The 16,389-nt window shown below is 35.0% G+C and overlaps 1 protein-coding gene across 1 annotated transcript in view; it reads left to right on the top strand.

Moving 5' to 3' along the window:
* LOC127546687 (serine palmitoyltransferase small subunit A-like) overlaps nucleotides 1–16,389 on the top strand; it is a 63,804-nt gene that overhangs the window by 22,119 nt on the left and 25,296 nt on the right. Inside the window, exon 2 of the mRNA XM_051973674.1 lies at nucleotides 9,075–9,186. Coding sequence (XP_051829634.1) covers nucleotides 9,075–9,186 — 112 coding nt within the window. The remainder of the gene's footprint in view (nucleotides 1–9,074; nucleotides 9,187–16,389) is intronic.

Here is a 16,389-nt window from a genome sequence, read left to right as displayed (position 1 = left end):
ACTTTGGATATGATGTAATATAACTCACCTTAAACATTAACTGTTAATATTTTGTAAGAAGAGGCAAAAATTACAAGCCAACCTTCTAGTTAGGAAAGCCTGACTGTGTTCAAACCTTGTCTCTCACACATACTTGTTATATGATTCTAGGCAAGTTACTTAATTTCTCAGTGCTCCAGAGTAGCCTCAAAGTTGCACAGCTGGTATACCTACCAGATTAACATTGGTAGATTAGTTTCCTCAAGGAGGTCTACATACCCATGAATATGAATCTACCCAAAGCAAAAAACAATGTGAGACACAAAAAGATAATGGAACAGGGTATATATAGCAGTGTCAAGATTATATTTGTTTTGCTGCCAACCACCCTGAATTGATGCAAATCCAGTATGAGGTGTTCCTTGTCAGTATATCTATTGAAAAAAAATTAAAAATAACTTTTAAATTTGAATTTGGAGCATGATAAAACAACATGCTTATAATTGAGTTGTCGAATAAATATGAATCAGATGTGAATTTGGTGAACTAGTTTTGAGGTCATTAAAAAAAATCTTAATAGTTTATATAGATTCCTATCTATAGGATATAACTTGATCCTATTCAACTAAATATATTAACCAAATTCTCTTAGAGACTTATCTTGTTTAATTTGCTTGTTTGACATGACTGTCCAGAAACTGTAGTTTACTCAGTTCTACAGATGATGCAAAACCAGAATTCAAATCCAACATTCCTGATTCTCCACTTTAGTATTCTTTTTTCTATCTCTCCAAGTTTTCAGAATTTTTTCAATACTACATAGTATTTAATTTGTGTTACATTGAATATCTGAAGGATACAGATTTTTCTTTAAGGCAACTAAGACATAAAAATATATTTTGCCATTTCTCTTTTGATAGTGTGTTATTCATGAAAGGTGTAGCCTAATATAATGGAAAGAATATAATGAACTAGCAACTAGAAGTCCAGACTTTGTAATATTGGGACCTTGTCCAAGTCAGTCACTTCATATCAGTCTTACTTTTTTCATTTATAAAATGCAGAATTAGACAAACATCACATTAGAGCAAACCCTCCCGTACCTTATACTCTGTGAATCTTTTACTATCAAAAGTTATCCTGGCTAGGTTTTGCTAATTTCTTTGGCAAATGTTGTTTATAATTAAAAGACCCTGTGCTAGTGGCAGTTATGGTACAAAGAAAGAATGAAAAATAATCTCTTATCTTTTATGAGTTAGTTTACTGAGGGATACAACATGTAAACAGATAAATAAGTACAATGTACTTGAAAAAAGAGAGAACATTAACTAGGGATATCAAGACTTCCAGTAGAACTGAGCCTTGGAGGAAACCAAAGAAATAGAGATAAAGAGAGACTGTGCCTTCCAGGAATGGGTCCAACAACTTATTTAAAGATATAGAGGCAGAAGATGGAATGCTGAGTTTCAGGAATGGCAAGTAGTATATGTCTGGGATTTGAAGTATATAAAGTGAGTATTGTGCAATGTTCGAAATGGTAGGTTGGTAACATATTGTATGTGAATAGCTTTAAATGCCAGCTGAAGAGTTTGTGTTTTATCTTTGAATCAGTAAAACGTCAATACAATTTCTTCATTGACATGATCAGAACTCAAGAAAACTATTCTGACAGCTGTTTGGAAGATGTATTCAAAGCAGAGAGACCAATTAACAGTTTAGGAAGCTGTCATATTAGTGAGATGAGAAGTGATGAGAACCAGACATACAGTAACAAGGTCAAAGTAGAGTTGAGTTGGCAGCTGATTGGACCAGGAAGATAAGGGTCAAGGAGTCAAAACTCTGAAGTTATTTATCTGCGTGCCTAGAAGCAAGTTGGTGTACTCTCAAATAGAAACTAGAAATTTTCCCAAAGCAGATTTTGAGAGATGATATGGAATCCTCTTTTATATAAATTTCTTCTGAGTGAAATGAGCAGAACGAAGAGAACATTGTATACAATAACTATATGATGAGCAACTTGGGATGGAAAATGCCAATCATATCCAGGGAAAGAGCTGTGGAGACTTAATATGAATAGTATTTTCATCTTTTTGTTTGCTTGTTTTTTTAGTTTTCTCATGTTTTTTCCCCATTTTGGTCTGATTTTTCTTGCACTATATGACACACATGGAAATATATTTAAAAGAATTGCACATATTTAACCCAAATCAGATTGCTTGCTGTAATTGCAGAGGGAGAAAGTAAGGGAGGGAGGAAGAAAAATGTAAAACATTAAGTTTTACAAAAAATGAATGACAGGCTTATGAAATAGCAGGTGGGCATACACAGCAAACATTTGACATGTGACTGGAGGATAAGAAAAAGATAAGTAAAGATTCAGGAGTCATCTGGACAATAATTTGCTTATTTGAATTAATTGAAACTCAAGAAAACAGAAGGTTTTTAGAGCAAGATTCAAAAAGTCTGTGGGTAGATTTCAGAAGGTCTATGAACTTTCCTGGGGATGCTTTCATATGTCTGAAATCCATCTGAAAAATCTTAACAATTTGCTATCTTCCTCTGATAATATAATATCTGCCATCTTTCGTGGTGTCTTACTTTTGTCCTTCTGTTCTCCACAGGTATTTAATCCAACATCCTAGGGTCCTTCTTCTGCAAGTCTTGATATGACCAGTTCACTTTCCTTTCATTTGCATCACTCTACAGTCTGCCTCCTCACAATTTTCATGTATGTCTCCATTTTTCCTATTAGATAGTTTGATTTAGGGCAGTGCTAGCAAACTCAAAAAGAAATCAAGGCCACTAAAATGAACATAAGGATCCCTGGCCAACATTTTAATTTCGATAAGCACAAGTTACTATTGTATTTTTTATTTGGTATGTTTTATTGTATTTTTATTTTAGTAAATACTTCTCAATGCCACTTTAATCTGGTTTGGGCCACACTCAGTGGGCTTGTGGAACAAATGCATGTTTAACACCTAACTTAGTGGACAGAGCAGTGGATTTGGTATCAGAAAGATCTCATTTTGAATATGTCCTTAGACATATTCACTTGAATAAGTGAATAAATCACTTGACCTCTTTCAACTTAAGTTTCTCTTCTATGAAATGGAGAAAATAAGGATCAAATGAGATGTAAAGCATTTTGCCACACTTGGATCGTGTTATATAAATGTCATCTGTTGGGTGAACCTCAAATTAAATTTAGTAGATTATGTATTATTACATGACATACAGCTATATAGCACTGGAGTCATTCATAAGTACTTTTTAGTTTCCTATAAACAATTCTCTTCACCTTACTTTAGCTGATTGTCCATGTTAGCGTTACTAGTGCACTATTGTTGTGTGTTGTCTATTCACTGTAAATCATATTCTAGATGAAAGGCATTCTTCATCTAGTTGTTTTTCTTGTAGTTAAACTAAAAATATTTTTCATGTCATTTGCTGATGGCAGCTTTTTCCATGATTGAGTTAACAGATGTGTTATTGTCAAAGACTCCATGATCTGGAATTACTTATTACTTATAGTTCCTTCAGCAGTTTATGTTTAAAGCTGAAATTCTCAAATATTTTAGTCACTTTATTTTAGCCACTGTGTCACGTAGCTGCCCCACCTTTGTCTTTATAAATCTAATTTATACTTCTTTATTTAGTGCACTGGGGACTGTGATGTTGAGTCCAAATATCTACTATCATTGATAGTGAAAAGAGTGTGTTATAAACATCTGAATCTATCTTTCATCTATTTATTACCCTCCAGTTTTATTCTTAAATACCCTAACAGTGATTTTGCTTATTTGGGTCTCTTAATCCAATTTAGTTAGCTTATTTCTCCTTTTATTGCTGGTACTTGTTTTATTATATGATACTGTTCATAATATCCTCTTGTCTTTTTTTATTTTGTCTTATAAATTTTTTTGTCTTGTCTTATAAATAAGTTTATATTTTAAGATCAGCATCAGTGTTGGATGCCGTAACTCAGGCAAGGAAACTTTTTGATGGCTTAGGTAGTTCCTAGGACTTTAATTTCATTATGAAAATTCATTAAATATACTTAGAAAACAGAGATAGTTTGTGTTGACATCTATTTCCCATTTTGAGGCCCAGTAATAGAATGTAATTCCTTTAATTGTATTTTATATCTTCTCATTTTTATTTTCATTTTTATCTTTGATTTAAGAAAATGATGCTTTACCTTGGCTAATTTGAAAATTAACCCTACGTGAAAAATCCTTTTCCTATCAGGGCAGAAGGCTAGCATATATAAGAGGAAATAGTTCTATTTTGTGATCTTGGGGGGAAAGTTGAATAGATGATTTCATGACCTTTATAGAGTAGGTCTTTTATTTAGCTCCACCCATTTCCTTAGGCCATTTTTGTTAGATTATTTTAGTAATAGGACTAATCAGTCAGCAGTTTTTAGGCACTAAATGAATGAGAGATTTGACCTATATTGAAAGATTAATTCATTCAGCAAAGTTACTATTCAGTAGTGTTGGGGGAAATGGTATAGATAATATTGGATTTTAGTTTAGGATTATAACACTAAGTGTTATATAAAGTATGACTATTATTATCATTGGGGTTAGCTAGTATGGGTATAAATTTTGCAGAAAAATATGGATAAGATAAGAATGACACAAAAGGAAAAGGAATGATTGGATTTCAGTTTTCCCTGAAAAAGTGAATGCTCACATTAGTGAGTGAGAAAGAGTTTTAAACTATCATAGAACTATTAAAATTCAAGAAATGGATAAGTGTTCTAGAGGTGAAGTTGGGAAAGCATTGCATTAAAAACAGAAAGTAGTCTAAGAAAATGCAGATAGTGGTAAGTGGTAGTCAAACTCAATGACTTGGATAAAGTCCAAGTGGTGTTTTTTATCAAATTTATGGACAGTCTGATGCTTGGAAGAACAGTTAACACACTGAATGACAGAGTAAAATTCTTAACTTGTTTGTACTTTCTTTTCAAAGAGTACTGATACTATCATGGGGTGATGTCTTGATTTGTGAATGAATTGGATTTAAGTGAAACAGAATTACCCAGAACTATTAGCCCCATTCTGTCTTCCAGAGTCATAGAAAAAAACTAGTGGCAGGACAAAACTCAAGACTATGGATGATGGCCTCGGATAACCAAGGATGACTGTGGCATCTTCTATGTCTGACCAAGCACTTCACAAAGCATGCCTCAACTGCTTTCATAACCATTGGAACAAATTGTCCTTATCTGCTCATTTTGCCATAGGATGTCTACATGATTGGGATAGGTATCTTCCTACCTCAGTGACAGGTTGGAGTCCCACCAATTACCCTCAACCTAGTTTAACCTATCTGCTAAGACAGTTTACTTGAGTGAAGCTACTGTGAATGGAGAGAGTTGAGGGCCAAGTAGACACCAAAGGTGAGTGAGCAGTCCAGAAAAGGGTTTGACAAGTCTTCACACCAGAGGTGCTGGTTTTCTTTGGACACCTTATGTACACCCCAAATGATGTTAACAGACTACTAGAACATATGGCCAAATCTAGTAAGATGTAATTGAATAGGGATACCTGTGAAGCCTTGCATTTAGATTCAAAATAACAACTTTACAGATAAAAAGTTAAGCTCAGTATGTCAAGAACATATGAAAGCTAAGAAAGCAAATATAAGTACTCTTAGGCTGCATTAAGAGAAAACTAGAGCCTCCCTAATTCCATTGTATTCTCTACTCTTTTAAGATCATATCTGAAGTATTATGTTTTAATTCAGGGCACTATTAAGTAAAGACCTTGTTAAGGCAGAAAGCACTTAGGAGAAGACCAGGATAGCAAAAGGCTTTGAGGTCATGCTGCTCAATTGGAGGAACTGAAATACCTGGGCAAGAGAAAGTACAGGACAACCAAAATAATGTAAATTTAAGAGCGTTTATTGCTAGCTAGCCAGAGACTGAGTCCTACAGAATAGGGGAGTCCTCACTGAGTAGTTTCAGGGACACATATTTATAGGAAAAAAACCACAAAAATGTTCCGAAACATTTATCACACTAAAAATTCCATTCCTAGATAGGTGGTAAAAGTTAACAAAGAGAAATTTTTCTTTAAATTTTATGCTTATCAAGTTATCATGGTCTTTGGTGATAGATAAGATTTAAGACAGCACATCTGGGGGTTAAGTGTGCCCAAAATTGGAAAAAGAAAATACCACTTGCATTAGGGAGGGAAAAGCTGGTGACATAGTTCTGACTACAGACTGACAAAGATAATATTCTCTTGGTCTCAGGAATAAGGGACACGGATTGGTGTCCCTCCATTTCAGAATTAGGAATCTCTATCCTGGATGAGAAAAGACTCAAGGAGTATGGAAGGATATTGAAATTATATTTATATGTAATATTTGAAGAATTTGTCATGTTAAAGAGAGAATAAATAGATTCTGCTTGGGCCTAGAGGGCAAAATTAAGAACAGTGAGTGCAAAGAAATAGAGCTATCTGCAAATTGTGATGGTGGGATAAAGAATAAGCTGTTTTAACAAGAAGTAGATTCTCTCATTGGAGGTGTCCAAGTAAATACTAAATAAATATCTGCTTACTCATTTTGTGATCATTGTTTAAATGTTTTCTTCCATTTATATTTTCATCCTGTGAGCTCTTGTCTATAGTATGTCTTCTCTCTACCCCATCTCCATGGGGTACCTTGGTAAGAGGACCTATGGTCCTCAGGGTCAGTGAAATTTTATTTTTACTCACCTCCAACTGAAATTCGGCATTTCCTTTCATGATGAATATAGACAATAACATTTTTAAAAGGGAGCCATAAGTTTCACCAGACTGACAAACCAAAGGGGTTTGATATAAAAATGGTTAAGAACCTCAGCTCTAACACTAGATTCTCAGGAACACTTTTTTCCCTTTCCCTTGCCCCACTGATTCCTTCTTCCTCATTTTTTCTCATGAACACCCCCTTTTTTGTATCTTTTCATTATTTTTATAGAATTTTTTATTTTCAAATAAAGAGTTAATACTAAAAAAAAAAAAAAAAACAAACCAAAAAACAAAAACCCACTATACAAGAGGAAGGACCACAGTATTTAGGTTAAGGCCTCTGGGAGGACTTTTCATCTAAAGTCTTTTACTTTGATACGGGATAGAAGCTCCTCTCTTTAACTTCAAATGTAGAGACAGCTCCTTGCAGGTTCCCCATTGTGAGCTTCTTTTAGTTCCAAGGCTTCATCAGTTCCCCAAATAGCTTACAGCACAGTGGCAATCTCAGATCTAGAGGGTGAATATTCTCTGTCCATTAGCTGTTTCTTAACTTTGGAGGTCTTGGCAGGAGTTGTGGGCAATGTACACTTATTGCTCTCAGAATGGCTATGGGTTGTAACCTCCTTTCTCACGGAAATTTTCCTCCTCAGTATGCTGGTCTCTTCCAAGGAAGACACATACATGTATTTCAAAGCTCCAACTTCTTAATAACTGACCACTGGAGTCTTCCAGGGAAGGATCAGGTACAGGTTCATGCCCCCCATGCAGGAACTGTAGCACATATAGTTGATTATAATAGTCCATTACTATATTACAATCATAGCTGACTTCTGGGGACTCATAAGGAACAGACATACTCTGTTGCATTGTGTGCCATCACTGAGGTATTCAGCCCATAGGTATCCTTCTACCTGGATCAGGTGCCAGGGCATTTCTGTACTTGGTACATCTTTCATGATGGGGATAACACCCCGGTCATGAGTTCTAAGTCTTATAAATAGCCATGATATGCACTTGGGCACCAGGAGGTAATGGTGAGGTGACTCAGAGTTGTGACAGACTTGGCCATTCTGGATTGTAGACAGCCAAAACTGCTCAGGATAGTCTTTTTGGATGCAACAGTAGATGGTATGGGCAGGTTAACTAGGGGTACAGATACCTGAAACCCAGGGCTTTTTCCCAGTCAGCTCATATTGTTTGATGAGGCAAACTGTGTATCATAAGTCCTTCAAGAGTAGTCATGGATAATTGTACTGCTGAGAATAGCAAAGTCATTCATAACTGATCATCCCAGAAACATTGCCATTATTTTATGTATAGTACATTGCATTTTGTTTGAATTTATGGAGAACTTTCCAATTTTGTTTTTTTTTTCTGAGAATATATTATTCATTATAGAAAAGCAGTTTTGATATGTATAATTTTAGAAACTAATTAGAGATATTAAAAAGCTGCAAAATTACTGTCCACTTGACAAGTTTTTCTAGAGCCCAGCCATTCAGTTTGTCTGCAGGTTTAATAATTAGAGGTAAAAATCATACTTTTTGCAATCTATGAGCCATTGATCTATTCTTAAAATGTGGTTTTGAATTTCAAGTTTTCCCCTAATAGTAATAGAACATCAGTTATCTAATATATATTAGTCTCATGCCCCATTGCTACTTTCTTTGCCAAGATTTGGCTAAAACAAGGTGAAAGTTTCAAGTAGTTGGAAGATAATGATTGATAGCTAAATACCTAGATTTATGGAGAGCACTGTTTGGCAATGTGATACAAAGATAAAAATTAAAGAGATTCTAACCTGGAGGATTGTAATATATACCAAGTACAGTATGCAGAAAATTGAGGTAGGAGGGAATAGGATAGGTTTTCTTTCTGTCCTCTAATTTATTGAAAACATACTTTACTCTTATTCTAGTTAGTTATATTTTGCAGTTTGCTCACATTTGCTTTACAGCTCTCCAGGCCCTTAGTGTGATATATCATTTTTACTTCTTTATAGGCAGTGGTATTACAAATTTTGCTGCCATATAGCAATACTTGTGAAATGTATTAAAAAATATTGAGAATTGAAGTAACTTAGCATAAATTGAAGGTGTGTTTATGGTTTAAATTCTTATAATTTTAATTTTAATTACATCCTGTATTGGTTTATGATGCTTTCCCACTTGTGATTATTTCAGTATGAAATGCTAGGTTACAAAAGAAAACATTCCTCATTTTAAAATTTTGAGTTTCCATTTTTAGACTGTATATTTTTATATAATATATTTTAAATTGCCTTTGTTAAAATTCTTGATTGTATTACGAGAAATAATCTGATAGTTTTCCTTAATTACAACTCAGATTCCATGTTGATTTCCATTGTTGGAATGGCATTATACACTGGATATATCTTCATGCCTCAACATATCTTGGCAATATTACATTACTTTGAAATAATACAGTGGGACTTCCGGTTAAGATGGCGGAGAGGAGGCACACAGTTGTGTAAGCTCCACGCTTTCTCTCACTATCCATGTCATTACAAGCCTCTGAATTAATGCTTGACTGAAAAAAAAACCCACAAATAGTTACCAAGAGAAGCCATCCTTGAGATTCGCCAAGAAAGTCTGTCTTTACTGGAGGGCTGGGACGGTTTTAGATCGGGCGCAGGCGGCGGGCAGCGGCAGTGAGAGCACGGGAGCAGACTGGAGAGGGGGTGGGGAGTGATCGCAGCCGTCTCTGCGGGGAGAGCTTCGCTACAGGTTTGGATACTTTGCCCTGGCAGCAAGTCAGCAGCCCAGCAGAGAAGCTAAAAACACCGGGGTTGAAGAATACAACCCCAAACAGCTGGAGTCTCTCGGGACCTGGCCACCCCCCCTCTCCCCCGCCACAGTGACTCAGCACGCTCTGGGATCTCAGAGCGCAGGCACAGCACAGTCCTGCTAGTGCCTCACTGCTGCCCCCTGCAGTCTGTAGAGGAAGCTCGATAACACACCCAGCCCCTCCCCCAAAGAAAGAATCCATTTTTTTCTTTTTTTCTTTGCTAGTCTGTCTTTGATTATTAGACAGAATGAGCAAGAAACTGAAGAGGACTTTAACCCTTGACAGCTTCTACACAGATAGAGAGCAGACTCTAAATCCTGAGGAGACTAAAAAGAGACAGTCTCCAGGTGAATCCCCAAAGGAGGAGATCATCTGTTCCTCAGCACAGATGAACCTCATAGAAGTAATTAAAAAGGCTCTCACAAGGGAGCTAGAAGAAAAATGGGAGGCTTGGCAAAAGAGCCTGGAGAAGTCAGTTAAAGAGAGAGTGGATAAAGAAATAAAATCCTTGAAAAATAGGATTGGTGAACTGGAAACAGAAAATAGCTCTCTAAAAAGCAAAATTGGCGAAATGGAAAAAAAATTCCACAGAACAAAAGAACTCAATGGGACAATTAGAAAAAGAGTTTTAAAAAGTGAGTGAAGAAAATACTTCACTGAAAATCAGAATTGAACAATTGGAATTGAATGACTCGAGGAGACAAGAAGAATCAGTCAAGCAAATCCAAAAAAATCAAACAATTGAGAAAAATGTGAAATACCTTCTGGGGAAGACAACAGACCTGGAAAATAGATCCAGGAGAGACAATCTGAGAATCATTGGACTCCCAGAAAAACATGATGAAAAAAAGAGCCTGGACACTATTTTCCAGGAAATTATCAAAGAGAACTGCCCAGAAGTCATAGGAACAGAGGAAAAAATAAACATTGAAAGGATTCATCGATCACCCACTGAAAGGGATCCTAAAATCAAAACACAAAGGAATATAGTGGCCAAATGCCAGAACCCTCAGACGAAGGAAAAAATATTGCAAGCGGCTAGAAAAATCCAATTCAAGTATCAAGAAGCCACAATAAGGATCACCGAGGATCTGGCAGCATCCACATTAAAGGATCGAAGGGCCTGGAATATGATATTCCGAAAGGCTAAGGAACTTGGTATGCAACCAAAAATAACTTACCCAGCGAGAATGAGCATCTTTTTCCAGGGAAGAAGATGGACATTCAACGAAGTAAGCGAATTTCACCTATTTTTGGTGAAAAAGCCAGAACTTAACAAAAAGTTTGATCTACAAATATAGAACTCAAGAGAAATCTAAAAAGGTAAAGATTAATCTTGGGAACTATATTTCTGATATAAAGATGTATAAAGAATACATGTATACCTTGTTCTAGAAACTGATGTGGAAAGGACATTGTACCAGAAAAAGGGTAAAGTGGGGGTAGTACATCTCATGAAGAGGCAAAGGAAACCTATTATATCTGAGAGAAAGAATGGAGGGGGAAGAATATAGTGGGTATCTTACTGCCTTCAGAATTGGCTTTAAGTGAAAAATCTTAAGACATATTCAATCTATGGTGAAACTTCTCCCACCTCATTGAAAAGTGAGAAGGGAAAAGTGAAAAGGGAAGGAATAAGCTAAGCGGAAGGGAATACGGAAACTGGGAGGGAAAGGGGTAAGATAGGGGGAGGAACTCTAAGGCGGGGGGAGGGATACTAAAAAGGGAGAGCTGTGAGAAGCAAGTGGTGCTCACAAGCTTAATACTGGGAAGGGGGGAAAGGGGAAAGAAGGGAGAAAAGCATAAACCAGGGTTAACAAGATGGCAAGTAATACAGAATTGGTCATTCTAACCATAAATGTGAACGGGGTAAACTCCCCCATAAAGAGGAAGCGGTTAGCAGAATGGATTAAAAGCCAGAATCCTACAATATGTTGTTTACAGGAAACCCACCTGAAGTGGGGAGATACATGCAGGTTAAAGGTAAAAGGTTGGAGGAAAATCTACTATGCTTCAGGTGAAGTAAAAAAAGCAGGGGTAGCCATCCTGATCTCAGATCAAGCTAAAGCAAAAATTGATCTAATTAAAAGAGATAAGGAAGGGCACTATATCTTGCTAAAGGGTAGCATGGATAATGAAGCACTATCTATATTAAACATATATGCACCAAGTGGGGTAGCATCTAAATTCTTAAAAGAGAAATTAAGAGAGCTGCAAGAAGAAATAGTAAAACTATAATAGTGGGAGATCTTAACCTTGCACTCTCAGAATTAGATAAATCAAACCACAAAATAAATAAGAAAGAAGTCAAAGAGGTAAATAGAATACTAGAAAAGTTAGATATGATAGATCTCTGGAGAAAATGTAATGGGGACAGAAAGGAGTACACTTTCTTTTCAGCAGTTCATGGAACCTATACAAAAATTGATCATATATTAGGACATAAAAACCTCAAACTCAAATGCAGTAAGGCAGAAATAGTAAACGCATCCTTTTCAGACCATGATGCAATGAAAATTACATTCAACAAAAAGCCATGGGGGAGTAGACCAAAAAATAATTGGAAACTAAATAATCTCATACTAAAGAATGATTGGGTGAAACAGCAAATCATAGACATAATTAATAACTTCACTCAAGAAAACGATAATAATGAGACATCATACCAAAATGTATGGGATGCAGCCAAAGCGGTAATAAGGGGAAATTTCATATCTCTAGAGGCCTATTTGTATAAAATAAAGAGAAGGTCAATGAATTGGGCTTGCAACTAAAAATGCTAGAAAAGGAACAAATTAAAAAACCCCAGTCAAACACTAAACTTGAAATTCTAAAAATAAAAGGAGAGATCAATAAAATTGAAAGTAAAAAAACTATTGAATTAATTAATAAAACTAAGAGTTGTTTCTATGAAAAAACCAACAAAATAGACAAACCCTTAGTAAATCTGATTAAAAAAAGGAAAGAGGAAAATCAAATTGTTAGTCTTAAAAATGAAAAGGGAGAACTCGCCACTAACGAAGAGGAAATTAGAGCAATAATTAGGAGTTACTTTGCCCAACTTTATGCCAATAAATTCGACAACTTAAATGAGATAGAAAAATACCTCCAAAAATATAGCTTGCCCAAACTAACAGAGGAAGAAGTAAATATCCTAAACAGTCCCATCTCAGAAAAAGAAATAGAACAAACTATCAATCAACTCCCTAAGAAAAAATCCCCAGGACCAGATGGATTTACATGTGAATTCTACCAAACATTTAAAGAACAATTAACTCCAATGCTAAATAAACTATTTGAAAAAATAGGGATTGAAGGAGTCCTACCAAACTCCTTTTATGACACAGACATGGTACTGATACCTAAACCAGGTAGGCTGAAAACAGAGAAAGAAAATTATAGACCAATCTCCCTAATGAATATTGATGCTAAAATCTTAAATAAAATATTAGCAAAAAGATTACAGAAAATCACCCCCAGGATAATACATTATGATCAAGTAGGATTTATACCAGGAATGCAGGGCTGGTTCAATATTAGGAAAACTATTAGCATAATTGACTATATCAATAACCAAACAAACAAAAACCATATGATCATCTCAATAGATGCAGAAAAAGCATTTGATAAAATCCAACATCCATTCCTAATAAAAACACTTGAGAGCATAGGAATAAATGGACTTTTCCTTAAAATAGTCAGAAGCATATATTTAAAACCATCAGTAAGCATCATATGCAATGGGGAAAAACTGGAACCTTTCCCAGTAAGATCTGGAGTGAAGCAAGTTTGCCCACTATCACCATTATTATTTAATATCATATTAGAAACACTAGCCTCGGCAATAAGAGTCGAGAAAGATATTAAAGGAATTAGAGTAGGCAATGAGGAAACCAAACTATCACTCTTTGCAGATGATATGATGGTATACCTAGAGAACCCCAGAGATTCTACTAAAAAGCTATTAGAAATAATTCATAATTTTAGCAAAGTAGCTGACTACAAAATAAATCCCCATAAATCCTCAGCATTTTTATACATCACCAACAAAACCCAACAGGAAGAGATACAAAGAGAAATTCCATTCAGAATAACTGTTGATAGCATAAAATATTTGGGAATCTATCTACCAAAGGAAAGTCAGGAATTATATGAGTAAAATTATAAAAAAGTCTCCACACAAATAAAGTCAGACTTAAATAATTGGAAAAATATTAAGTGCTCTTGGATCGGCCGAGCGAACATAATAAAGATGACAATACTCCCTAAACTAATCTATTTATTTAGTGCTATATCAATCAGACTTCCAAGAAAATATTTTAATGATCTAGAAAAATAACAACAAAATTCATATGGAACAATAAAAAGTCAAGAATCTCAAGGGAATTAATGAAAAAAAAATCAAATGAAGGTGGCCTAGCTGTACCTGATCTAAAATTATATTATAAAGCAACAGTCACCAAAACCATTTGGTATTGGCTAAGAAATAGATTAGTGGATCAATGGAAAAGGTTAGGTTCACAAGACAGAATAGTCAACTATAGCAATCTAGTGTTTGACAAACCCAAAGACCCTAACTTCTGGGATAAGAATTCATTATTTGATAAAAACTGCTGGGATAATTGGAAATTAGTATGGCAGAAATTAGGCATGGACCCACACTTAACACCATATACCAAGATAAGATCAAAATGGGTCCATGACCTAGGCATAAAGAACGAGATTATAAATAAATTAGAGGAACATAGAATAGTTTATCTCTCAGACTTGTGGAGGAGAAAGAAATTTGTGACCAAAGATGAACTAGAGACCATTACTGATCACAAAATAGAAAATTTTGATTACTTCAAATTAAAAAGCCTTTGTACAAACAAAACTAATGCAAACAAGATTAGAAAGGAAGCAACAAACTGGGAAAACATCTTCACAGTTAAAGGTTCTGATAAAGGCCTCATTTCCAAAATATATAGAGAACTGACTCAAATTTATAAGAAATCTAGCCATTCTCCAATTGATAAATGGTCAAAGGATATGAACAGACAATTTTAAGAGGACGAAATTGAAACTATTACCACTCATATGAAAGAGTGTTCCAAATCATTATTGATCAGAGAAATGCAAATTAAGACAACTCTGAGATACCACTACATACCTGTCAGATTGGCTAAGATGACAGGAAAAAATAATGATGAATGTTGGAGGGGATGCGGGAAAACTGGGACACTAATGCATTGTTGGTGGAGTTGTGAACGAATCCAACCATTCTGGAGAGCAATCTGGAATTATGCCCAAAAAGTTACCAAATTGTGCATACCCTTTGACCCAGCAGTGTTTCTATTGGGCTTATATCCCAAAGAAATACTAAAGAAGGGAAAGGGACCTGCATGTGCCAAAATGTTTGTAGCAGCCCTATTTGTAGTGGCTAGAAACTGGAAAATGAATGGATGCCCATCAATTGGAGAATGGCTGGGTAAATTGTGGTATATGAATGTTATGGAATATTATTGTTCTGTAAGAAATGACCAGCAGGATGAATACAGAGAGGACTGGCGAGACTTACATGAACTGATGCTAAGTGAAATGAGCAGAACCAGGAGATCATTATACACTTCGACAACGATATTGTATGAGGACATATTTTGATGGAAGTGGATTTCTTTGACAAAGAGACCTGAGTTTCAATTGATAAATGACGGACAGAAGCAGCTACACCCAAAGAAAGAACACTGGGAAACGAATGTGAACTATCTGCATTTTTGTTTTTCTTCCCGGGTTATTTATATTTTCTGAATCCAATTCTCTCTGTGCAACAAGAGAACTGTTCGGTTCTGCAAACATATATTGTATCTAGGATATACTGCAACATATCCAACATATATAGGACTGCTTGCCATCTAGGGGAGGGGGTGGAGGGAGGGAGGGGAAAAATCGGAACAGAAATGAGTGCAAGGGATAATGTTGTAAAAAAAATTACCCTGACATGGATTCTGTCAATATAAAGTAATTATTAAATAAAAATTAAAAAAAAAAAAAAGAAATAATACAGTGAATACAATGTGCTCAAGAAGCAACAAACCAGAGATCCATTGATAGGAAGAAGCAATCTCTCTTGGTTAAAATGAGACTTCAGCAGATTCCAGACATATGTTATTAATATAAAGACTAAATTGCATATTAGTAAGACAAAGAAGCGATTTTGACTCATGTGTTGTATTCATTATTCAAATATTCCCTTCTATGGGAATTCTATGATGGTTTTGTCTTTTTTGACATTGTGTTGTTTGTATTCTAAATATCAGTATTTTCTTAACCTTTGAAACTTGTTTCACTCTTGTTCTGTGAAAGTGTTTCTTAATGTAACATTGAATAATTTTGATTGCCTTCTATTTTTTTAATCTGAGTTCATTAGTTAGGCTTCTTGCTTCAGCAATTGTCTGGTACAAAAATCTACCTGCCTATATTTATAGTATCGAATAAAATTTTGTAGAAATAATAACAAGATGAAGTAGGAATATTTTAATTGAGCATAAGAGACTTCTTTGTAAGTTTACACTCAAGAGTAGTTTCATCTATGTAAACTGTGCTCATTGTAGAATATTTATTTTGCCTTAGTGTTATTAAAAAAATATTTCTTATTAGTGAAAGAGCAAAGAAGATCCTACTAGAGTTAAAGTAAAGGAATATCTATCCTTTTAATAGTTTAATCCTATTTTGTAGATTTTTCATTGACAAAATATTTTATGATAAAGTGCTTGGAGAAGTAATTAACCTATTTAGCATTATTTATGAAATTTAGACTTCATATGGTAATTTTATTAAGTACACAGTAAAGAGATCCCTATAAAACTGAATT

This window comes from Antechinus flavipes, chromosome 2 (assembly GCF_016432865.1).
Source record: "Antechinus flavipes isolate AdamAnt ecotype Samford, QLD, Australia chromosome 2, AdamAnt_v2, whole genome shotgun sequence".
In the NCBI taxonomy this organism is placed as follows: Eukaryota; Metazoa; Chordata; class Mammalia; order Dasyuromorphia; family Dasyuridae; genus Antechinus; species Antechinus flavipes.
The sequence above is the reverse complement of the archived record's forward strand: the minus strand, read 5'-3'. Positions and strand labels throughout refer to the sequence as shown.